The following is a 25742-nucleotide window of genomic DNA, read 5'->3' as shown; positions in this document are numbered from 1 at the left end:
GCTCCATGTTCCTACTCTCTAACCAAAGAGTGATATGCAGGCAAGTTCCTGGGTCCTGTGCTTATTTGGCGTAGAGTCTGGCTTTGAGCAAGCGATTGAATAGGCTGTGTTCTGCACCCAGGGTGTCTTTTCACTTAAAGTCTTCCATTTAACAGAGAAGTTTTCTGTGGTTTTTCTTCCTTCTGTAGCATAGGCTTCTTATATCCACACTATCCTCTTAATAATTTCAGGATGTCTGTAGTATGGATTTCTCTGGGTGTAGTTGAGTTCATTGGGAAAATGTACTGTCCTATAATCAACTCTAAAGTGCCTGGAGATGAGCAGGTTGATTTTTTTTTCTTTTAAATTTCCATACACACATCATGTGGCTTTGTGAAGGATATCAGCAGATTCTGGGTGTTACTGAGAAGTCAGGTAGTGAAACCTAACAACTTTTATTTGTCTCTTGAATATACAATTGTTCTTGCAGGCAGGAAGTTACGTTCGTGATGATGCTGTTCCCAATCTGATTCAGCTGATAACTAATAGTGTGGAGATGCATGCCTACACTGTGCAGAGACTCTACAAAGCCATCCTTGGTGATTACTCCCAGGTAATACCAAATGTGATTGGCTTCAGTTTCCTTGTTATACTGCAATAAGCATGTTTATTAAGCATCTCAAGGTAAGTCAATATCACGCTGTCTAGCTCCAAGGGACAGATTGCAGGGGAGGCATGTCTTTATAAGTTCATGTTCTTTTTATTTTTTCTAATTCTTTTATGGAATTCTTGATCAAATCAAATATTCCTGATCTTTCAGCTGTGGAGAACTTCCTGGGCTGGAAGGAGGGCTAGGCTTGCTCTGGGACATGGTGATGGTTTAATACGTCATATAGGCATCCATTTGTCTCTGAGGCATCTGATTTTCTTCTAACAGCAGCCCCTGGTGCAAGTGGCCTCTTGGTGCGTAGGAGAGTATGGAGATCTTCTGGTGTCTGGTCAGTGTGAAGAGGAGGAACCAATACAGGTATGCTTTGGGAAAGAACAGCAGCTGTGTACCTGGCTGAGGCTGGAGCTGCTTGATGCTGGCTATGTGAGGGGAATGCTTGCAACAGATACTTAGCGCTGCTGTCCGTGATGGTGATGCACTCTGGACAGGAATCTCCTTCCCATGCTACAGGCATGGGCTGCAAAAACACTCACTGTGAGGAGTGCAGCTACAGTTGGCAGAGCAGTGTGGTTTCAGTGCTAACCTGGCTTGCAGGGTATCTGCTAGGGTCTTAGCTGTGTATTTGGTGATGAACCTGCTCTTCAATGTGTGGAACAGGAATTGTATTTCAAAACTAATATCATAAGATCTCTGCCTAGATGCATCTGTCTCATACGCTGTGAACATATGCTACAGGCTCACAAAGTTGAGGAGGAGGTATGACACGGCCATTAAGCAAGAGACAAGTTTTTACAGTATGCCCTGGAAGGCTTGCTGCAAAGCTTCTCTCTGTCTCAGCCTAACCTTTCTGTACCTTTTCAGGTAACAGAGGATGAAGTTCTTGATATTTTAGAAAGTGTCCTGATATCTAATATGTCTGCATCTGTTACACGAGGCTATGCTCTCACTGCCATCATGAAGCTTTCCACAAGGTTCACCTGCACTGTCAAGTGAGTTCTCATTGATGTTGTACTGCACAGGGTGTTGTTGCAAATATGCTGGAATTGATTGTCTTCAGCAGACATATTCCTTGGACATGTTCTGCTTCCATGGTTTACAAGAGTTGTCTTGTTGGCTTTTACAGTCCTCCTTTGCTTGCAGGGTGGAAGGCTTCCGACTGATTTGTACTGTTTTCTCTGTGGATGTCCTCATGTGGATGTGTAGGGACTTAATCTATGTTGCTGTTGCTTGAAAACCCCTTTATAGGGAACATAAGTCCTTACTTTCAGTGGACTGTTCTTTCAGTTCCTTTATGAGATGGAGAGAAAAATAGCCTTGTTTCCTACTGATGGCTTCTTGCTGTGTGTAGTTGAACTTGCTTATGATATACCTTGTGGTGGTATATTAATCACCTGCTGATGCTGTTGTGAAGGGACAATTGAAAAATGGATGTTGCATAGATACTCCAGGAAAACAGCAGTAACTACTGTTTTAAATGAGTTACACAAGCTACCTGCTGAGCAGAGGCCAGATAGTGTCTTTTGGATGACACATGGTAATCCCTTGCTTATTGCTGCTAATTCCATGGTGTGTGTGTGGTTTTTTTTGTTTCCTCCCTGCACCCCCCTCCCCTAGTCGCATTAAGAAGGTAGTTTCCATTTACGGCAGCAGCATTGATGTGGAGCTACAGCAGAGGGCGGTGGAATATAATGCACTTTTCAAGAAATATGATCACATGAGGTAAGTGCTGACAAGTTTTGGTGTTTGAAAAGGATCATTATAATCTACTCTGATCTCCTGTGTACCACACTTTGTGCTTTGACAGCTTTGGTGATTTTGGTAGGATTACAGAGGAACTAGAATCCCTCCCTCAACTGTAGGGTTAGTGAGTGTTTTAAGAACTTAATGTATCTTGGGAGATTGTTCTGTGATCAGATACTTTCTCTGCCAAAACATTTGCCCTGCTTTGACCTTGAACTTGACTAATTTTTACTTCTAGGTGTTAAATCTTAAATTTGCTAGCTGAATAAGTGTCTGCAGGTAATGCTAGCATGGTAAAAGCTACCACAGTCATTAAGTTCAAACTGATTTTAAAATGTCTTTGGAATAAACATGCAGAGATCCATTGACCTATTCTCCTAAGCTGTGCTCTGAACTTGAGGTAATTCTTCTAACTGTTAATACTTTTCAGTTTTTTCAGAATGTCTTTTTAATTTAATGTATCTTCTTGTAGTATCTGTTTAAAATCTCGAATTCTGCATGCAAAGGCATACTATTTCACTGCACCACTCAGCATCCCTGTTTTACAATTCATGAGCATGTTAGCCTCCTTACACCTTATCATTGAGAGGTCTCTGTTCATCATTGCATTGCTCAAGTGATTGTTTCTTTATGAGAAAGTTAAAACCCTGCTATGTTGCAATAACTAAAGCTGTAATTCTTTGCAGAATAGTCATTAATCTGCTATGTGCAATAGTTAATTGTTTGTACATAGAAGCAGCACAGATTCTGTTCAGTGAGGATCATAAGATTGGAGGAGATCTTCTGGGGATTAACTTCATCCACCCTTGAAAACCTTCCATAAGATTCCATTGGATGGAGGAGCATCCATTTTACAGTCTAGATGAGAGGACAGAAAGAAAATGGGTGCCACTGGACTAAATACTGTCTGTGTTTGTAGGGGTCTCCAAACATTGTTTCAAAGGCTCTTCACAAGCACTTTTTTTTTTTCATAGGTACCATCCTATTCACTATGTGTAGGGGACACAATTCCTCTGATTTCCTGTTCTCTCCTCCCGTGGGATCCATGCAGCAATTCAAATTGTTCTTGGAAAAGTCATGTTAATGAGCTAGGGCATGTGAGCTGCCTACAGCTTCACATGAAGCCTTATGAATGAGTTGAGAAAAATCTAGTATGAGAGGTTTTGATCTGAATTGACTATTGCAGACAACAGTGTTTGGCGATCAGATGGCAGTGTATGCTGTTAATAGTTTTGGGAAGCGTTGCACTTTAGAAAAACGTATGTGGACTTCATTCAGTTTTAGAAGAGAACATCTGTATTTTTCCCCCACTATATTCTAGTGTTCATTACAGCATAAAGGTCAATGTTTAATAGTTTCTGCTCATTAAAGACTTCGTTCATGGTCAAAAGTGTGGCCCATTGTTGGGTTTATTGGCACTGGAACACTTTTTCAGCCCAAAAGATGTGTAGGCAGCGTGGCTTACCCTTTTACATGCAGCACTTTGTGGTTTGATCTGCAAGGGTAATGGCCTTGTATTACAGACTTGTTCTCCCTATACATGTTTTCCTAGTTTTTTTGTTTTGGCGTCAGGATTCTGGATCCCATGCCTCTTCTTCAGCCTCCTGTTGTTTCAAGAGGGTACTCTCAAGGGCTGAACTTAATCTCTTTGGAAATTTAATTTGGCTAAATGAGAGCATGGTGATTTGCTTTTCCAACTTTGTCATCTGTTCTAAGTTGTTAAGCCTTCTGCAAAGAGAAGTCAAATGAGCTGACTGACTGACTCAACTGCATGTGGAACAGAGCAGTCAAGTGTCCTGTGTCTGCAGTTAATTCACCATTGCTCAATTATTTAGTCTTTGTCTTGGGTTTGTTATCCCAGCCCCACAGTGGAAACTGTGTCAAGTACTAGGGGAAAACAGGAGGCAGGAGGGCTTGTTTGGCTTTCAGCTGTCAACTAATGTTTTTACACTGGCACAGAACACCAGGGATTGCTTCTGACCACCTCAAGCTGTCATGCAGTCTTACAGTTCCCCCACATTGGAGCTAAAAGGAGAAGGCAGGTTGCCCTGTGTATATCATCTCCTGAATGTCTGTGTATTTGGATTGGGATCCAGGAAGATGGCACAGTGTAACTATGTCAGCTTCTTTCAGGCCAGCCCTGCTTGAGAGAATGCCAGTAATGGAGAAAGTCACCACAAATGGCCCTACTGAGATTGTACAGACCAATGGAGAGACAGAGCCAGCGGTACTGGAAACCAAACCTCCACCCTCTGGATTGCAGCCTGCTAGCCAGGTAATGGAAACTGATTTAGGATAAGTTTCCACTGCCTGTCAGACCACACTACTAGCCACTACCAACAATAAGCTGAGACCATCTCCCCCGCCCTCTCTCTGCCTCTTTGCTAGTTCTGGCCTGGTGATGATTGCATCATCTGTCTACTCTGACTCTAGTGTCAAGAACAGGTGTGTGAAAGAGGTCATTGTGGGGAGTGCAAGAGCAGGGCGGGGTAAAGCCATACATCCCCCAACTTGTCTCGGGGTGCATGAACTCCGTCCTTCTCTATCTCTGTGGTCCCAAGAGCATAGAAACTAGATCTCTTGTGGGGCATGGAACCATAGCCAAACTAAGAACCTCTGACTGGCCAGCAGTTCTGCTGGTCTTCAATCTGAGAGCAAGTAAAATACATTACATTTGCAAGGGAAAGTAGCAGGAACTTGAATATGTAACTCTTACATCCACTCTTTCATTAGGCAAATGATTTGTTGGACTTGTTGGGGGGAAGTGATATAACACCTGTAATCCCAACTGCACCTACAAGCAAGCCAGCCTCTGCTGGTGGGGAGCTCCTTGACCTCCTGGGAGACCTCAACCTAACAGGTGAGCAGGCTGCTTCTCTTAAAAGTCTACATTGTCAGTCCTGGGATGGGATGTGAGCTGGTTAGTTCTTCACTTTCTATCACATCCTAGTCTTCACACTTACTCTTACCAAGATCCGTATTGGCATACAGGTGGGAGTCAGGGAATGAAGTCACAGGATAACTCTGCATGATTAGCTGGTGAGACTTGAGCATTTTCATGCTGCAGCCTGGGAATGCTGTGAGCCTTTCCAGAGAGAATTGGGAGATTTGAGGAATTAATTTCCACTTAAATGCCTGCTAGCTCAAGAGGAGCCAGTCCTTGTTAGTGAAAGCAGAGAAGGGGAGGATGACAACAGAGATGATTTGTAGAGCTTCATGTAAAGAAATATGATATGCAGCAGTTGATCTTTGGAGTAGGAGTAATTCTCTTTATTTCATGACAGCTAAGTAGTAATCCTTCAACATTTCTTGTAGGTTCTCCAGTATCTGCCCCTGCGCCCCAGATAGCACAGCCTCCATTCCTGCTTGATGGACTTTCATCACAGCCTCTCTTCAATGATATTGCTGCAGGTTAGGGACATGTAAATCCTTAGCCTAAGGTGCCATGGCACCCAACTAGAAGACGAAACAAGGGGTAGTAAAAAAAAGGGGGGGGTTTGGGAGTGAGGTGTGGCACAGACACTGGACCAGGAGGGGGGTGTGTGTTTAATCTTCGGAAGAGTTGATGCCTGGGGTAATGTAAGTGCATTCTATAATGTTGAGAATGATCTCCAGATTCTGTAGGTCTGCTGTTTTTTGTTTTCTACAGGAATCCCTTCAATTACTGCATATAACAAGAATGGGCTGAAGATTGACTTCACCTTTGAGAGGTCAAACACCAACCCTAGCGTCACTGTAATCACGATACAGGCCTCCAACAGCACAGAGCTGGATATGACAGATTTTGTTTTCCAAGCTGCTGTACCAAAGGTAGAGGCACTTAGGGCAACTGCAGTGATTGGTTGGCTGCAAATTACTTCCTGATTGGTGCTTCCCCGTAGACAGAAACTTGCAGCATGGTAAACAAGGCTAAGAGCTGTTAATAGGTTCTCTTATTGCTCAATTTGGTCATCTGTTTCTAGGCTGAAAGTAAATCTTATAAATGCGAGAGAACACTGGTTTCTACCAGATTGGACTGACTACTTGTGCTTGGACAAGATCTTGTTTAAAATAGCCACTTTCTAGGAAAGTTGCTAAACCTCGTGCAGAAAAATGCTGTCTTAAAAAAAAAAAGTGAGGACACTAATCTTTCCCTTTAGTTTCTAAGAAATATACCACGTTCTTTGCAGCTATAAGTACATGAAAAAAATTGCTTTGAAGCTATTAGCTGCTTATAAAAGTTTAAATGAGTCCTCATATGATGATTAGTGACAGTCCTCTTTTAAGCAGTGAATTGTCTCTCCTTGCACTTAGCTGCAGCACAAAATATGAGACAGAGATTGCCTAGTTTATACTTGAGCAGACCATTTAAGCAAGGTGTGATTGGAATGTTCTTCAAGTTCGGGGAAAATACATTCACTTCTGGGAGTTTCACTTTTAGGAATTAGTAATGCTCTAATTTGGATAGGTTTCATACCTGCTGTAGGAAGGAATTGTGGAAAGAATGGCCCTCCTCAAGTTACAGGCGTGCTGAGCAGTCTTGACTGTTCTTCTGCATGTGACACTTGAAACAATGCATCACTACTGATCTTGATACACTACAGTAAGCCCTCACCCCTTAGTATTTGTGCTACCTGGATCTCACTCATGTAGAAAGTTGGTAGGCCAGTGAATGTTTTGTCTGTTACAGATAGGGAATTGAACTGATTATTTGACTTTATTGTGGCTGTACATATATTGTCAGAGCCAGGAACTAAACTCTTAGTTTTCCTTGCTTTCTCTCAGTGCAAACAAATCACTTCATGTTCTTACTTGATTAAACATCAAATTGTTTTCTCTTTGCCCTTTCTTCAGACATTCCAGCTGCAGCTCCTGTCTCCCAGCAGCAGTGTCATACCTGCATTTAACTCGGGGACCATCACACAGGTCATTAAAGTCCTGAATCCACAAAAGGTGAGTGATTCTGAGAACAGTTACTAAAGATATTCTCTTGGAATAGTGCGTTTAGTGGTGGTCAGTTAGGGATGCATCTCTGATGAGAGATAAGGAGTGATGGTACCAAATGATGTGTTTTTAATGGCAGTCATTTTGGTTAGGTTTAGGAAAAAGTTATGAAAAAGACAGGAGGTCCTGGGCACAGGTTTGGACTTCTGTTTGGTTATACTGCTAAAATAGGTTTGCTATCTTGAATTCATGGATGTCTTTTGCATCAGAATGGTTGTTAAAACAAGTTTTTAGATGGCCTTTCTAGACCAACTCAACCTGGTGTTTGTATGTGTTGTAAAGGTGATGTCTGAAAGGCAGGCATCTTGCCATATAAACATTTGTTCTTGCTGTGTGCAGCAGTGTTACTTGAAATGTTTGTTACACACAAAATAGGTTGATCCATAATCTTAACAAAATTGTTTTCTCAAGTGGTGTCATTTGTTTTTAATACGATGAGTGTAGTTTAAACAGTTGATGGAAATAATCCTTAGGTGGGATTTAATCATAATTCCATTTGTTTTACAGCCTTCAGAGACAGGCTTCAAGACTGCGATACAACAGACTTGAAGGGAGGGAGGGGTGTGGCCCACATGTCCTCCTTAAGAGGCTTTGCAAGTATTCAGATGGCATCAGAAAGAAATATAAAATTGAGATCACATATTTCTTCCTCTGTGGGACAATCTCAAGATCTTAAACATCTTTAAGAACTTAACACATGTTAAGTTTTGCATAGGTTAACACTTATGTACTGCTCTAGATGTTAAGCGTTGCTGCTAGACTGATGTACAAATTAGAAAAATTCTCAAATCTCAGCCCAAGATTTCACTGAAATGGCTGTCCTCTAGCGCATAGTTTTTTGTGGTTTCCATGCATCTCCCCTTATCTCCGTGTAGTGTGCTCCCCTCTGCCTATATTAAGGCACAATACTTACTCTCTCTGTGTTGTATCTGATAAGAACTTCTCTGTGGTGCTGTAGAGCACCTTTCAAAGATCACCTTGAAAGTTATATTCTGAACTTGAGAGGGTGTAGGAGTTTTCCTGTAAGGCACCAGAAGTCACAATATATCCACCTCAGGTGGGCCCCACAAGGTGAAATACACCTAGATAGTGGGATGCTTTCTTGTTGGAACACCAGAATGCCTATGAACACTTCAGAATACAGAGGTGCAAGGATAGTATTTTACTACCCTCTTCTCTTGCCCATTGTTTTCTAACTCTTCCACATCAGGCATTTGTGCATCTCTTGCTGTCCTTTAGATTGCTACTGCCTGGAAGTACAGCTTTGCAAGAACCATGTCCATGAGATAGCATAGTTACCTGAAATACTCTGAGGGAGGCAACATTGGAACAGCTTTGCTGTTTAGGAGGTAGCTGTTTGTCTTGTCAGCGTTGTAAAAAGTCTGTTCAGCTAGACATGGACTGTCATTATGCTGGATTGAAATTGATAGCCAGTTGCCCAAAACCACCAAATACAACAAAAACCTGACACTGTTTTTGTTGATCTATTAGTGATAAAGCGTAGCTTCTTTATCCTGAGGCTGTTTGGAGCAGTCAGCGTCCTCCTTTCCTCCCTCTGCTATCCCTTTTGCGTATTTCCCTGTAGGTACGGGGAAAAGAGCCAGAAATAGCCAACTTTTTGCTTTTCATGTTAGGGTTTTTAGGAAACAAGTTTGGAAGTTTTCTTGAGAGTGAGGAGAATAGGGAACCTTGCTGGAGCATGCTGTGCTTAGCTATTATTAAGGGCCACCTAGTATCTGGATGACAGCCAAATGACAGACTGTAAAACAACTTCTGAGCTATTCCATCATTTACTCACAGCAGGAGGAAATGTTCTTAGAGACTCTGTTTCTAGTCTTTCTTAGGCTATTTCCTTTACAGTGCTACTGAGCTATGCAATACTTGAAGTTTCAAGACTGCTGTTTTCAGTGAACAACTAGTATGGGAAATGACACCTCTCCCTGTGAGCATAAGTGCAGAGCAAGCAGAGTCCAGATCTGCCTCCTGCTTTCTTCCATTGTTAACTGGGGTTTTAAGGCAGTTATCTTTGTATTTAAGGATTTCAGTGCTTGTGAGAGCAGGGCCAGTGCAGAGAGATATGGGTAGAAGGTGTGCTATAGCTTTTCTTGGGGCTTGTTACCTGATCTGAGAACTACAGTGACCAGTCGGTGTCCTACCAGATTAAGCATTTATCTCCAGTGTCGTAGGTTACCCTGCACATCCTTCCAGTAAGCTCTTGTGGTGAGGAAAGGTCTGTGTTTTGTCTGCATGGGGTAAGGGAAGGGACCTGGATGTGGGGGTATTCACTGACCTTTAATGAAGACCTGAATTTTTGTGTGTGTTTGTTGTCCCCCCCCCCCTTTTCTTTTGTAGCAACAACTACGTATGCGGATCAAGTTGACGTATAATCACAAGGGCTCAGCAATGCAGGATCTAGCAGAAGTCAACAACTTCCCCGCTCAGTCTTGGCAGTGAGGCTCTGCACCATTCTTATTCTCACCCCACCCAATCAAAAGAACTCTGGGAAGAAGGTTGTGATCCTTGGCAATCCCCCAAACTGCACCATGGGCATGGGGAACCGATGAGACCTGCTGATGAGGAGGAATTTTCCTGAAGTGATTGCTGACTTTGAAGCATATCTGTTAAGACTAATCTTCTCTCCTCTGCTGATGAGGCTGGCGGCTTGTGGAGGCTACTGTGCACTCCCTCACACATGCATTCACAGCCAGAAGCAACATTCCCTTCTCTCCCCCGCCCACCCCCGCTCCCACTCCCCTGCAAAGAAACACAGCCTGGTTGGAAGAGAAGTCTGGAATTTCTAGCAGGGAAACTTTCTTCTCTCTGCAGCAAGTGAACAGCTGCCCCTTCTTTCTGCTGTCTTTTTCCCCTGGGTGGGCAAGGCGTGTTGTTCATTCATTACTAGCTGGATTCCTTCAGGCACTTTCATCTGGGGCTCAGACTGGGGACTTGAGGAATGTCAGGCTGCCCTGCCTCTTTCTTCTTGTATCCCACATGTCTGAAGGGGCTGGAGGCTTCTTACAGCCTATTCAGTGCATTATTGTATACACTCACCTCTTAGTTATGTGATACATACCAAGAGCAAGTTAGGCCTTGGGAGTTCATCTGCAAACCTGGGACAGTGCAGGAAAAGAGGTGCTGGTGAGAGTTGATAAAATTGCTTTGGTGCTGTACTTGGAAATGAAGACCTTACACTTGAATTTTCTTTCTTTCCATCAATAGCTACAGCCGTGCAGATTCACAGTCAGTCTTCTGTACCTTCCCCAGAAAGTATGGTGATGTATGAGAGATGTAGAGATCCAAGGAGCAGCTGGTTTTCTACCACAGATGGTTTCAAAGCCTTTTAACCCATTAGTTGTGGTTTATGGGTAGAAAAGACATACTCAGTTTTGTAGATCAGTCTTTGAGGGCTCTGTTCCTGCTGGGAGACTCATCAGAGACTATGCTGCAAAGTTGCTCTTCCCAGTTATTCCAGACCTTCTCCCCAATTTAATTTCCAGAGCCTGTTGTAGACCCCCCTGGATTCCATTTGAGTTACTTCTGACTGGGATATTTGTGTTGTATCTGTAATATTGGCACTGAAATAAAAGACCATGCGGTTTCAAGAGACCTTTTCCCATTTTGTTACTTAATTGATCCTTGTGATTTGCTCCTTGCTCCCCTTTCAGAGAAGTATGCTAGTTCAGGTTCAGACTGAAAGTAACTAAACTTTTTTTTTGAATGGAAGCCAGTTGTTTGAGTATTTGGATCCAAAGATGTGAGGTCCAGTACTCTTCTAAGCTTAAGGAAAGCTGTGTTCAGTTATGCTTCCTCATGTGAACTGTTGTCAAGGTAGTAGAGTTCCATGAATTCTTGTGGAGGCGATGTATAGGACATAAAGCACAGTGTGACAAAACTGTTCAGATGTTCAGCCCTCTTCAGGGAGGAAGAGGGGAGGATATATCTTTGATCTTCATCCATGAGTGTGCTGGTAAGCTGAAGTTAGTCCAGCTTCCAACCCAGTGCTTTCTCAGAAGAAATGGATGGGACATTTACTTTATTTCTGTTATAGGGCTTTCCAGATAGTGATCATTCAGTGCTCTGGCAAGCTTAGACACAGCTTTTTGTGTCTGCAAAGGTGCCAACATTAGGCTCCGGTCCTTGCAAAAAACACTGCAAGAGTGCTGCACAGTGTACTTAGGAAAAATTGAAGAGCTATTCTGCCCTTGAATCATAAGCCGGAGGCCACTAAAGGCTGTTCAGTCTGCTTTGGTTTTAACTGCATTAAGTAATATAATGTAGGACTGACTGTCACTGACTTTAGTGCTGGTCTGTGTAGTGGAATAAGTTTAGCTTCTCTTGGAGGGTATTTTTGCTGCCTTACTGATTAAACAAGTTTGGGCCTTTTGGATTAGCAAAGAGCTTTATTATTCCACAGGAACTGGCATCAGCATGGGGTTGTAAATCTAGATGAATGATGTATGATTTCCTTAAAAGTAATTCTGGACTGTGGCAGGGTCATGCCTTGGCTATCAGTGGTGAGATAAATACTGTGCTTCAGCTTGAAGCATCATGAAGCAGGCAATCTTGCAGAAAATGGCTGAATCAAAGTCCATTTGTAGGTGCTGAGCATTTACCTTTGTTGCTTTCACTGCAGTTGTGACTATTCACCACCCCACTAGCTCAAACCCTGTAGTGTTGAAGGCTGAGCATGTTAAATCTAGACTGCAGTGAGCTCTGAGGGTGTCCCAGATACAAAGCTAACGTAAAGTCTTTGCCTTAGTTCCTGAACACCCCATAAGCAGATCTCCCATTCTCCTCACAGAATTGTACATGGTCACTTGTGCTGAAAGCTAGCACACCTCAATCTCCATTTGTTTTTGCTGAGAAAGAGCACTGGTGCAAGAGATTAGATGAGGAGAAAGTAAATGGTCTCTCACCTGGCCAGTTTGTTGCAGCAAGGTTGGGAACAGTTTATCTTGTCCCTCTTGTTGCACTTGTTTTCTGTCCCGTAGCGCAGCTGGGTTTTGTTGTTGGTCTCTGGTAAGTTTGTAGGGTAAATTCCTACTATGTTCTGGCTCCTTCAGCCACCCTTGCACAGTGTTTGTGTTTTGCGAAATAGGCACTTTGTCATACGTTTCTGAGTCGAGCTGAAGGAGGTGGTGCACGTACCTGAAATGCATTTTCCTGAAGTCCATCCCTTGGCTATGAAGTACTCCTTTGTAGCAGCTGAACATTCCTGTTGTCCTTGGAGCTCTTTCCCTTCCCCTTGCTAAGGGATGGGGTACCAACATTATGCCAGAAGGAAGGCCAGGTTTCACATGTTCCCGTATCTGCAATACTAGATACCATTGCTTGCTCCTTGACCCCTAAGTACATCTCTTAAGCTGTGCTACTGCTTTGTTTTCTCACTGGAGAGTACTCGCATGTCCACATCTGAGGCGCTTTGAGGATAGGGTGAGTCTTTTTTTCTACCAGTTGAATGCAACAATTCTTACAGGTCTGGTCAACATTTTCCTTGCTTCAGCATAAGGGGAATATAAAGGGAGCAAGATACAGACTTCATGGTTAATCTTACTAATACCTGCATTGGAGACTTTGGAGCTGGGAGAGATTGAATGTCTGTTTTTTTTCAAGTGAATGTATTTTGAGTCAAAAAATGACAGAATAGTGGCGATAATGGGCCTGAAGGGGGAGAAGACATGGGAACGTCCTAAGATTCGACTTTGTCCAGGTTTTGATGGGACAAAATATGGCCTTGAACAACCTTTTGAAGCAATAGCAGTGAGGGGACTGCCACCTATACAGTACCTTGGATATATAACTCGGAAGATGCTGAAACAGCTGGGAAAGGTGACTTAGTGCCTTCCCCAAGGCTGGTACTAGCTGCAAGATGAAGCAGCAAAGATGGCTTTTTTTTTAGATCTGCTGGTGCGCTTTCTATGTGTTCATTTTCTACTTGGGGGCTGTGAGGGAAGGAGCTACTGAACTGCTTCCCTCTGAACTTTCACTGTATTCCTGTATATTCCTTTTTCTTTCCTGACGTTGTAATTTACATTTTACATACAGCCCCATCCCACCTCTTTGACAGTATAGTTTAAAAAAAAAAAAAGGAAAGAAAACAAAAAAAAAAAACCCCCACAAAAAACCCTCCAAACCCAAAACAAAACCCCAACAAACCCAACCAAATCTAAAGTAAAAACATGCCATTTGAGCAGGGAGCCTGGTGGCATTTGAACTTCTGCAGACCTATTTTTGAGATGTGAAAAATTTAAATAAATGCTGAGTCTTAGGTGAGTGAGGAGCATAACGGATGTAAACATTTACATGGGATGCATTAGACTTCTGCTGTGTGTATTGTCTTTTGGTTGAAACAAATTATGAAGTGACTAATAAAATGAGTCAATATTCAATGATTTAAAAAACTGTGCCTTGTTGCTTTTTGCAAGTACAGTGGGATAGGACTTACTGATTCTTAATGTTTGGCCATGATAAGGTCAGATGATGTGAAATAATAAGGGCAGAATTTGAAAAACTTTCCAGGAAATTTTGGTGAGCAAAACAAGACAATTACAAAAACGTAAACAGTTCATGTGAAATATCACCCTGAAAGTGAGCTTGTCAATGACTGGCAGCAGTGCTTGTCCAGGTGCTAGAAAGTTATGATGAGATCTGAACACAAGAAATGTTTTTCCCTGGTGTTTGCAGCCTGCCCTTGGAGTTTTTTATGATTCCCTTGCCAATTAAAAAGCCTCCTTTCATACTCCATATGCCTCTGGGACAAGGATTGCTGTAATCTCATCGTCCATTAAAGCAATCCACATGCCTGTTCTAAGATTCTTCCTCACGTTTTCTAGTCGTAGTAACATTTTATTAGGTAACTTTTCATGTCTTTTCTAACACATAATTGCACTTCTCTCTGCAAAGTACAATCTCCTTTGTATTGCTGTGCATCCTTCCTTTATGGAAATTCTCTTGAAGCAAAGTAGTTACAGAACTACAAAGTTGTAGCTAGAAATGCATTGTAACCGTGCCTTTCTGTAGAGAAAACCCAATGAAAACTTAATTTATTTTTAAAGTATTTTCAGCTTGCATGTATAGTCTGGAAGTATTAAGCCTTTCCTGTGACTGCCTTGGTTTAATGACATGAATTAAGACAAAGTGCTGGGGAGCACTCTTAACTTTGATAAGGTAAGATGGGTTGTCTGTCAGTACCTTGTTTTTGAATAGGAGAGCCCTCCAGATACTGGAGTATTTGGAAATGGCATCAGAAACTGCCCATTTGTGTGGCAGCAAATGGTCAGTCATCTTAGGCCCTGGTTCTGGAGCAGGACAGACCACTGGGAAGCATTTCCTTGGAGTTCCTAAGCCCACAGAGCACTGTGTGGGCAATGCTGTGCACATCATGTGCCCAGGAGCAGATCCACAATGCTGCGTAGCAAAATGCTCGGATAGACTAGGAAGGTGGCAGGAATGTTCAAAGCAAACATGTAATAGAATTGAAAGTGTTTGGTGCGGTAATAATACCAATGGTGAGAATTTGGAAAGCATGCCTGGACTTAACTCTGAAATAATACCAGGAATTAGCGTAGTAAGAAAGAAATGTGGCCAAAGTGCAGTAACATTTTGAACCATAGGTGATTGATTACAGGGCAGGTGGGAGGCTTTTGTTTTGTTTTTAATGTGCTTGATCCTGTTCAGGCATGGAAGGAAGACTAAGGAAAATGTGGGCCCGCTGCTGAATGAGGTAAGTGCCTTGGTGACGGAGGATACAGAGAAGGCAGAGTTACTGAATGCCACCTTTGCTTCAGTCTTTACTGCTAAGGTTGGCCCTCAGGAAACCAAGACACGGGAGGTAGGAGAGAAAGTCTTGCAAAAGGAAGACCTTCCCTTGGTCGAAGAGGATCAGGTCAGAGAACATCTCGGCAAACTCGACATCCACAAATCTATGGGCCCTGATGGGATGCACCCACAAGTGCTCAGGGAGCTGGCACGTGTTATTGCTAGGCTGCTCTCAATAATATTTGAAAGGTCATGGAGAATAGGAGAGGTGCCTGAGGACTGAAGGAAAGGGCAATAAGGAGGCCCCAGGAAACTACAGGCCAGTCAGCCTCACCTCCATCCCTGGAAAGATGATGGAACAACTTATTCTGGGGGTTATCAATAAGCATGTGGAGGAGAAGGAGGTTATTGGGAGTGGTCAACATGGATTCACCAAGGGGAAATCATGCCTGACCAATCTGATAGCCGCCTATGATGGCATGACCAGCTGGGTGGATGAAGGGAGAGCAGTGGATGTTGTGTACCTTGACTTCAGCAAGGCTTTTGATACCATCTCTCATAATATCCTTGTTAGCAAGCTTAGGAAGTGTGGGTTGGTGCTTATCAGCGGCTGAATGGCAGAGCCCAGAGGGTTGTGATAAGCGGCGCAGTGTAGTTGGAGGCCTGTAGCTAGCGGTGTGCCCCAAGGGTCAATGCTTGGTCCGGTCTTATGCAACATATTCATCAATGACCTGGATGAGGGGACAGAGTGTACCCTCAGCAACTTCACTGATGATACTTAGCTGGGAGGAGTGGCCGACATCACAAGGCTGCACTGCCATGCAGCAAGACCTGGACACACTAGAGAACTGGGCAAAGAGGAACCGTATGAAATTCAGTAAGGGCAAGCGTAGAGTCCTGCACCTAGGGAAGCACAACCTCAGACATGAGTACAGGTTAAGGGTTGACCTGCTGGGAAGCAGCACTGTGGAGAAGGACCTGGGAGTCCTGGTGGACAACAAGTTCTCCATGACCAGCAATGTGACCTTGTGGCCAAGAAGGCCAATGGTACCTGGGGTGTATTAATAAGAGTGTGGTCAGCAGGTTGAGGGAGGTTTTCCTCCCCCTCCTCTGCCCTGGTGAGGCCACATCTGGAGTTCTGTGTCCAGCTCTGGGCTTCCCCAGTTCCAGACAGACAGGGAACTAGTGGAAAGAGTCCAGCGGAGGGCTGTGAGGATGATGAGGGGACTGGAGCATCTCTCTTATGAGGAAAGGCTGAGAGAGCTGGGGCTATTTAGCCTGGAGAAGACTGAGAGGGGATCTTATTAAGGCTTATAAATATCTAAAGGGTGGATGTCTAGAGGAAGGGGCCAGACTCTTTTTTTCAGTGGTGCCCAGTGACAGGACAAGGGGCAACGGGCACAAACTGGAACACAGGAAGTTCCATCTCAATATGAGGAAAAACTTCTTCACTCTGAGGGTGACCGAGCACTGGGACAGGCTGCCCAGAGAGGTTGTGGAGTCTCCTTCTCTGGATTCAAAACCTGCCTGGACGTGATTCTGTGCAACCTGCTCTAGGTGATCCTGCTCTAGCAGAGGGGTTGGACTAGATGATCTCCAGAGGTCCCTTCCAACCCCTGCCAATCTGTGAACAGTAGCTCTCTTAAAGCATTATTCAAATTCTGGTAAACAGCACAGCAATGATGATTAATTATTAGCAGACAATAATTAAGACTGCCTGAGCTAACATGATGGACCTACACGGTACCAGGAGGAAGATGATGTTCACATACTCTGCTGTGTAACTTTAGCCTTGGGAGGCTGATGGGTAACTGATGCTGTGGAGGTAAGCAAAGGAAATCTTGTGATAGTGCTGGACTCTACAAGTAAGCTTTTTCTTTTCTCATCTGGTTCACAAGTAGTGCATACCTTGCAGTAATGAAATTACATAAATATACCGCTCGGGGAGCTCTGCTGTTGTCATGTGCTGACTTGCTACAACGGCCTGGCACGTCTCCGTCTCTGAGGCAGGTGAAGTAACGCCGTTCGGCAGCTGCCACGCCCCGCCCGCGCTCACGGGAACACTCCCCTTTCGCCATTCCGCGGGGAAGGCAGCAACTCGCCGGCGGGGAAGGAACGGAACCGCCGCTCCGGGCCGAGAGGCCGACGAACGCGGAGCGGGGCGGCAGTGCGGCTGCGGGCGGACCCGCGGGCGGCGGAAACCCGCGCGCTTCCGGGGCGGGGCTTGCGCGGAGCCGGGGCGGGGCCGCCGTCGCTGCCCGGGGTCTCGCCGTCCGGCCGGCGATGGGGGAGGCCGGACCGGCGCTGGGGGCTGGGCTGTGGCCCAGAGAGACGCCGGAGCCTGAGGAGGACGAGGTGGCGGGCGGCGCGCGTGGGGGCCGGGCTGGGCCCCGCGGCGGCATCCGGGTGCTGAAGGTGAGGAGGGGACCGGGGCCTGCGCCGCACGAGCCGTTTGGGGACCGCTCGGCTGCTCCTGGCAGCTCGGCGGGGTGGGGGCGAATCGTTGCAGCGGGGCCGCCTCGGCAGCTCGGCGCCGCGCCTGGGGCGCTGCCCGTCTCGACCTTGGCGGGACGGCCGGGTGGGGCCGGGGTCTTCCCGTGCCCGCATCCGAGCGGGGCGGCCCGGGGCTCTGTCCGGCCCGCGGGCCTCCTGCCGGCGCGTTACGAGTGGTCCCGAGGGGGCGCCGGCGGCCCGGGAGCCCCGAGCGGAGCGGCGGGGCTGTCCCGGACCGGCCGCTCCCCCTGGACCCGGCCGCGCCTGCGGCCTGTGCTGAGGGGCTGCTTGCGAGCCCGGCGGCGGGGCCGGGTCGGACCGTTCAGCTGCGGCCTTCGAGGGAGGAGGGCAGTCGGACGCCGACTCGGAGGCAGCTGCTGACACTCTGGCTTGGGCTGCCTTGCAGAGAAACGTGAAGCGCAACGGGAGCAGGAGCTGTTTGAACAGGAGTCGGTTTGGTTCCCGTGAGAGGGACTGGCTGAAAGAGGACGTCGGACGAGGCTGCGTGTATGTTTATGGAAGAGATTCTGCAGCTGCTGCCTCTTCAGACTTGCGCTTGGTCCTCTGTACGGTGGACACCCCAGCGTCTGAGATATGTGACGGAGAAGGGAAGAAAAACCTCTTCTTGCAACTTCATGGAGAACTGGTCAGGTGAGGGCTGAGAAAGCATAGATCGGTTTGAGAAATATGTGCTTTAATCTTGCGGGGCTCTGTTCACTGTGTGCCTACATATGTGTTAGCAGGGCAGATATGGAACAGACAGAGGTGGTAGGTAGCAGTTAGATATAGCGTTGAGAAATGCAATTCATAAAAATGAAGTAGTGGTGCAGCTTTTTACACATCTCTTAGTTAAGCCATAGGTGTTTTAGCTGAGGCAGTTTGTCTGGTGCTCCAAACAGAAATATGTCCTCACTTTGTGGGTAGAGGCTACTGTTCATATACTCCTTTGCTATGTTCTGTGTTATGGACGTTTTAGTGTCCAGAAGACTTAAGCTATTTAAGAAGCTGTAAACAGTTATTCTGAGTCAGTGAAACTCATAAGGTACTTTCACAGTTATGTCATGTAATATTTATGCGTTAGTAACTCTTTCACTAAGAAGAGTTGTCAGGTAAATAATTAAAGGTAGACAGAAAGATAGTGTAGGAAGGGTTATATATAGAAGGCTTAAGCATCAGATTATATGTTTTATGCCTGCAGTCAGTTTAGACTGAAAATAGCTCAGGTTTTAATGTGCATGAACTTTATGCTGTGGGTGTATTATGGCCTCCTCTAGGTTTACAAGCTCCTATGAGGTTTGGTGGGATATAGACTTTGCATTGATTCTTCTGAACTTAAGATTCAGTTATAAAGTTGCCACTCCTGTTCTTAGGAGGAAAAAAAATGCTGTGGTCTCCTTACTTGAAGGCTATGCAGTAGAGCCAGCACACACTGAAAAGGGCTATTAGCTGTTTTTTTGGTAGTGAAACAGAAGTCATGAGTTGTATGTGTCCAGATTTTAAAAACATGGCATGTGTTTGATCAGGTAGAGGGATGGAGTGCTAGTGGCCAGAGATGCAGAGAATAGGATGTAGTTAAAACTGACTGTTGAAAAAGTTATTTAGACCTGTTCGCCTTGCCTAGCCTGGGTTATCGGAACCAGGGATAGGTTAGTTAGAAATACTGTATGAGGACAGATGGACACTTGAACACAGCCATCGAGAAAGCTGAAAATCTCCATTCATTGTTTGAAGAATTTATAAGGAATTTTACTTGTTTTGGACTGTAACAGTGAGCAGATTTTCCAGCATTTAGAAAGAAGAGCAGACCCTTTACTGCAGATCATGAAAAAGGCTAGGTAAAGCTTATAGATGTATTCAGAGAGGAACGTTTTGACTTTTTTTAGCTCTTTAAATGGTTTTTGTGTTTGAATTCTTTTAAATATCTGTCTCTCTTCTCATGCTAGGTAGCCATGCCTGTCTTTGATTTGTGGCAGGCTTTGCCTTGGATTAACAAATTGGCCCTACTACCAGTGTTTTGGAAACAAGTACTGAGTTGTAAATGTTTACTTCCTACTCTCCTTGCCTCTTGGTGTGTCTAGCACTTTGTCAAGCTTTGTCTTAAATTTCATGAAGAGTTCTTGATTACAGTGTGTCTGTTCCTTGTAATTCTCAGAATATATTTGCCACAGAAGAGATGCTTGAATTACTTCACGCTGGGGGTGTTCTCAGTAGAGAAATGGGAGTTACCAGTATTGCTTCAGTAACGTCTGTGTGAGTAGCAGGAAGCAGGCCTGAATGGTACCTGCTTGCATGTTCACAGGAAGATGACAGAATGCTCAAGGTATCCCCATGCCCTGTTGAGATAATTCCTTCCTTGAGCAAAGTTTGCTGATTAATATAATGTGTTTGTGAATACAAATTACTCTTTTAAGCATCTGATTGCATCTTACCGTGGGTACGTTTGTCTCCCAGGCAACTTCTGGATTCTTCACCCTTTTAATATCAGTAGGTGACTTTTTTCAGAAGCTGAGTATGGCAAAGATTGATTTGGCACCTGACTCAGAAGACTGCTGGACAGTAAATGGAAGCATAACAGAAAACTTTTTTTTGTGTATTCACTTTAAATATTCAGTGATGGCCTTGTGATCGTTCTGCATTTCTCTTTCAAGTTTGTGTACAGAGGAGTCAGTTTCTGTCAGAACTTTCTTTTCTTCTCCACAGTGCACCTCAAGAATCTTTAGAGTTCTCCTACCTAGAATCTTTCCTTATGTTAGCATCCTTTCATATTCAGAAATTATACTTTCTTGTAGAGGGGGGGATTAAACAAAAATAGCATGGATACCTTCTTTGGTCTGGACATCCCTCACAACAAAAATTTAAAGTACAAAGATTTGAAAACCTGACTTGCTTATGAAGAAGAGCAGGAGGAGTTGTGGAACTGTTGCTACTTTTAGTTGTTTTTCCTGTCTCCTTACCCTTTGCAACTTCACTTAACGGAGCTGCTTCTCTGACTGTTGGAAGTGTTCAGTACCTGATATGTGATACTGATGTGGATATAACGGGCTGTTTGTGTCAAGTAGCAGCTGCTGTGACAGCCAGGGTGTTCTCCATGTGTGCTAGCATTCAGCGTGTATTGCAGCAGTAGCTACAAGATGAATTTTTACATTTCTAACGTGATCACATCCCAGTTTGGATTTTGCTACCACATTGCTTTCTCTCAAAGGGAAAGCATATTTTTCTACCTCAGGCTTTAACTATTGCCTCTGGAACCTGTCAGCCTTGATCATGTTAGTAAAGAAAGTCTGTGTAGAAACTGCCATTCCAGATACTGGTTTTGGTTTTCTCTTTCATGGCCTATCCAAGATTTTGTTAGTGAATCACATGGCTCTTGACAAGAACATGAACCAGTGATCCATTCAGTCAGGTCTCCAGAATGTCTCAAAGGCATTCAATGAATTGCTCCCTTTCCTGGTTTGAATGTGATCTGTAGGTAATGAGCTGGTTTGTTCAATGCTTTATTTACAAAGCCCTGTGCTGGACCTGTGAGGGTCATTAGCTAAACGCCTAGGCTCTGCACTGGTGTTTCCTGGGTCGCAGACCCAGCTTACGACTAGTGCCGGAAGAGTAGCTTGACCACAGGCTGGGAGTCAAACGCCCTTCCCACCAGGTCTTCACACTTGAAATGTGTAACACCAAGCCATGCTTTGTCTGTGGAGCGGTCAGCCTTTGCCTCCTGCGTACATGCAACATTTTAGGCGTAGATTTTTCTATAAACTCTTGCCAGGTAGTGAACTTTGAACAACTTGTGGTGTTTTGCAGACAACTTGAAAAATAAAGATGACTTAACTTTTTGGCAAGGCTTTTGTCTTGAGCCAGTGGCAAGCAAACCTAGATGGTGCAATAGTACAGACTACTCTTTTGATTGGTTTTCAGATAGGAATGGTACTTTGGCAAGAGAGATATGTTTGTTAGGAGGTTAGACTTGAATAGATACTGCTGCCAATGTTCCTTTTGTACATGGCTTTTTTAGAAAAGAAATAAAACAGAGGGCGTTGCTTCAAGAAGCATATTGGTTTGATTTATGCAGACAAGAAAGAAAACTAAGGGGTTTTCAAATTAGCATTTTCAAACCCTGCAGCATTCATTCTTACTGAAGTGAAATATGAGAAGAACGAAAATAATGAAAAATCAGATCTCATCTCCAGAAGGGGCAAGTATGGTGGGATAGAGTATCCAGCTTTTTCAGGAGGGTAGCCCACACTACTGTACCTCAGAGAGTATTGAGCAACCTGTAGAACTGTGATTCAATTTGTCATATGAAAAGTGCTTATCCCTTTACTGTATTAAGGTTCTTCGTGAATGCTGGTGTGTAAGAAGTATATTGTTCAGTGTATTCTCGTGAAAGCCTCAGTCTGTTCAGCAACCAGATTGTAATGTTTGAGTGGTTTGGGTTTTTTCTGAGGAAATCCAGTTGCAGACTACTTGAAGTGTTCTTTTTGTGAGTGACACTAAAGCATTTATGATTCCTGAGCCATGGGTCACATGCTGGAAAAGCTGTTTTCTCGCAAGCATAAGGCTTTAACAGCAGAAGAATTGGAATCTAGGGGTTGTCAAGGGAAACTTGGGTATTTGGAGATCCAGTCAAATCTCTCATATTCTTGGATTCTGTGCTGAAGAGTATAGAATACATCAGGGTTTACTGTATTGGAAGTCAGTGTTGTTTAGTGCAATCTATTATTTATTCTAGTTTCTAGTAGCTTGCCTGTTATAGGAGACATACACAGGTTTGTCATTTCCAAGATTATCTCAGAAAGCTCTTTTGAAAGTTTCCTGTCATGTTCACTGCTATCTGTTGCTGTGGGAAAAAAAAAGGATAATGCAAAGCTTGGTTACATATTTGTAGAAGTGCTTGGCTCTAAGCTTCTAGATCTCGACAGAAGGTCCTAAAAAAGACTGAGCGCCTGCGTTTGAACTGAAGAAATCTCTGCTAAGAGAAAAGCATTGATGGCATTGCACTCCTCTGAACCAGTCTCTTGTCCTGTGTTCATCTCACAAAGCAGGGAAAGAAAAGGCATTTAATAAATCAGCTTTTTGTGATGATTGTACAAAGAGCTCTATCTTATTTGGACTAGGATCTCTTTCCAGGAGTTCCAAGAAGATGAGCGGTGTCAGAGTGATTGGTGGTGATGCAGGTGATCAGCACTGTTTGAATTACCATTCTTGACTGCTGTTTTCCTTTTTTGGGTTTTGTTTGTTTGTTTTGGAAGCTATTTTCCATTTTATTTTGGAAAGCATAGGATCTGGTTAGGCTCTCCAAATTATTTCAGAAGACTTCTCATCTCATTGAAGATATAAAGTGGATGGCATAATCAAGAATGAAGTCATCCCAATTACAGAGGCAAGTTACACTTTTTGTGATGCTGAGTCAAACTTGTATTCTGCTTCTAAGCCACATGAAATGGTACCAGGTAACTTCCACGTGGTCTTGAGATTAAAATTTGATGCAATTAGAGCTAAACAACTAAACCTGGACAGGCAGAGAGGAACCTCATGAAGTTCAATGAAGTAAAAAGCCAAGTCTTACACCTGGGGAGTAACAACTGCAGGCATTAGAACACGCTGGAGGCTGACTAGCTGGAAAGCAGCTTTGTGGAGTAGGACCTGGGCATCCCGGAGAGCAACAAGTGCACCATGAGCCAGCAACGTGCCCTTGCGGTAAAGAAGGCCAGCAGCAACCTGGGCTGCATCAGGAGCGTTCCCAGCAGGTCCCTGGAGGTAATCCTTCCTCTCTACTGGCACTGGTGAGGCCATGCATGGAGTGCTGTGGCCAGCTCTGGGAGTACAAGAGAGACAAGGACTCACTGGAACAAGTCCAGCAAAGAACCGCTAAGGTGATTAAGGGACTGGAGATGAAAGCATCTGAGAGAGCTGGGACTGTTCAGCCTGAAGGAGGCTTGGGGGAATCTCATCAGTGTGATGGAAAAAGATGAAGACGATCGAGCCAGACTTCTTTTCGGTGGTTCCCAGTGACAGGGCCAGAGGCAATAGTAGACTAGTTAGGCCTGGGGAGGGCAGGAAGAGGAGGGATTGTGCTTTCTACTGAAATTTATCTGAATTTGCATTAAACTACACTGGCTAGCTTTTTATTTCCTTTTCTTTACTGGTTTAAAGAAGGCGCAGAAAGAAAAGGCAGGTTTCCAAATGTTTTTTCTATTTAAAAAAAGGACCACCACAAAAAAACAGCAGTAGCTGCAGCAACGGCATGCATTGCTGACAGTCACCTGATTACATCTTGAACTTTAAATTGATGCATGAATATTATTCTTGTGTATGAGTTTTGGAGCATATTTACAGTACATATCAAATTGCTATCTCTGACGTTGCTTTTGGTCACATTGGAAGCTTCACAAAATTGGGATAACTCCTAAAAATCAACCCAAAATTATGACTGGTGACAGACGTTGGTATGAATAAACAATGTTTTTTACTGGTTAAGGCCAATGATATTTCATAAAATAAAATTTAATCCCACTAGTCCATTCAAGGAAGGAATAAGAGGGAGTGATCCTTTGGGTGAATTTGAAGATACAGATCAAGGTTTTCCTCCTTTGTCTTAAAGCCTATTTATGGATTGAAATTTGCCGATAACTTTCTCATTATATTTAGGGCTGACTAGAGGCTAAAGTCTGCAAGGCCTGACATCAGTTTATTAGTCAGTAGAAACTGCAAGAGACAATTTCTGAAGTGAGAGGATGGGGATTATTTTATATACAGCCTTTTGGCTAGCAAGTTGATATATTTCCATGTAAAACAAAAGGAGGGGAGCAAAGTTCTCCTAATCAGGCTTAGCAAACATTGAGCAGTAAGAACTGGTTTTCTGGATCACCTGTATATCAACTACATTGTCTTTTCAGGCTAGAAACTTTGTTGTTTTGGACCATAACTTTGAGAGTAATCTTGTCTCTGATCCAGAGGTCCTGTGCGTGAAGTGAAAGAGCTGCAGTGTGTGTGCTTGAAATACCTGAGGTCATTTTACTTCTTGAGGTGTGTCCTGTTGACTACAAAGGAAGTCTCGATGACTAGATACTTGTAAATGCTGCATGTTTTATGAAATCAGTCCTGCCTTAATTATGAGATGGCATTGTAAAGCTGTCAGTAATAGTGGAAATAATAAAGTATAATCATTAAAAAGAATCAGAAATATTTTTGTTCTTCAATTGGGAAGAAGTGGAAAGATTTAGTACATACAGTAATAAAGTATTTCACATTAAGACATAATGTATGCAAGTCAACAAAGTTTAGCAGAAGACCAGTTTTACTGAACAAACTTGATGCTTTGAAATTTCAAGCTTGGTCACCAAAGACATTTATCATTTGTTGCAGTGTGTGATGTTGGATGGGGCTCTGAGCAGCCTGGTCTAGTTGAAGAAGTCTCTGCTCATTGCAGGAGAGTTGGACTAGATGACCTTTAAAGGTCCTTTCCAACCATCTGTGATTCTATGTTCTCATGTCCTTGGTAGAAAAGCAATGCATAAACCAATAAAACCTGTTGGCTCATACCTTATAAATTGGAAACTGTTATTCAGTGTAAGCATTTTTTTTGGATGAGGGGTTAGTGTATGTCTGAATGAAGGAAGGTAAACTTGCACTATTCAGTTGCTCTGTTAATAATGTGTGGCTAAAAGAAAGGTAACAACCCAGGAAGGCATAGATGGAGGGAGTGATGAGTACTGAGGAGTCAGTGCAACAGGTTGTTCTAGATGGTTTAGCACACAGCATTCTCTGGAAAACACTGCTTTTCAATATCGCTGGATATATTAAGTAAAAGCCAAGTGTACTAAATACTAAAGAGAAGAGGAGGGAGGCTATAACTTGTAAAAACTGCAATTCAAGAAGACTCGGGATTGAAGGGGTATGAGTGAATGTGCCAAATAGTCAAAAGCAGGTTTGATCCAGGAATATAAATATTGTTGAGTAGAACCAAGAAGTCTCTGTACGGATTTATGTAGTCAGTGCATGGATACAGTGAGCAGTCATGGTGTTAGCGCTTACAGAATGTTGGTAAGCTAAAAAAAAAATCAGTGGTAAAAATTGTTTTGAATCAAAGTAGACCCACCTTACTGCAAGAAAATTTTAAAGG

General features: G+C 43.8%; 2 protein-coding genes across 8 annotated transcripts in view; both read left to right on the top strand.

The window, feature by feature from the left end:
• Positions 1–13773, top strand: part of AP1G1 (adaptor related protein complex 1 subunit gamma 1) — a 52871-nt gene extending 39098 nt beyond the window's left edge. The window contains exons 14-23 of one of the 2 annotated variants that reach the window (XM_054840149.1): positions 470–592; positions 917–1006; positions 1511–1638; positions 2264–2368; positions 4523–4664; positions 5123–5249; positions 5705–5800; positions 6039–6199; positions 7223–7321; positions 9725–13773. In XM_054840149.1, coding sequence (XP_054696124.1) covers positions 470–592; positions 917–1006; positions 1511–1638; positions 2264–2368; positions 4523–4664; positions 5123–5249; positions 5705–5800; positions 6039–6199; positions 7223–7321; positions 9725–9826 — 1173 coding nt within the window. In that variant the 3' untranslated portion in view covers positions 9827–13773. The remainder of the gene's footprint in view (positions 1–469; positions 593–916; positions 1007–1510; positions 1639–2263; positions 2369–4522; positions 4665–5122; positions 5250–5704; positions 5801–6038; positions 6200–7222; positions 7322–9724) is intronic. The other variant, XM_054840150.1, reaches the window with a different exon arrangement.
• Positions 13774–17307: 3534 nt separating this feature from the next.
• PHLPP2 (PH domain and leucine rich repeat protein phosphatase 2) overlaps positions 17308–25742 on the top strand; it is a 41964-nt gene continuing 33529 nt past the window's right edge. For 3 of the 6 annotated variants that reach the window (XM_054840148.1, XM_054840146.1, XM_054840147.1), the window contains exons 1-2: positions 17308–17545; positions 18030–18274. In XM_054840148.1, the coding sequence (XP_054696123.1) occupies positions 17414–17545; positions 18030–18274 (377 nt within the window). In that variant the 5' untranslated portion in view covers positions 17308–17413. The remainder of the gene's footprint in view (positions 17546–18029; positions 18275–25742) is intronic. The other 3 variants (XR_008579063.1, XM_054840143.1, XM_054840144.1) reach the window with 2 other exon arrangements.

The sequence above is a fragment of the Grus americana genome, chromosome 13 (assembly GCF_028858705.1).
Source record: "Grus americana isolate bGruAme1 chromosome 13, bGruAme1.mat, whole genome shotgun sequence".
In the NCBI taxonomy this organism is placed as follows: domain Eukaryota; kingdom Metazoa; phylum Chordata; class Aves; order Gruiformes; family Gruidae; genus Grus; species Grus americana.
This window is presented reverse-complemented; position numbering and strand designations above follow the sequence as displayed.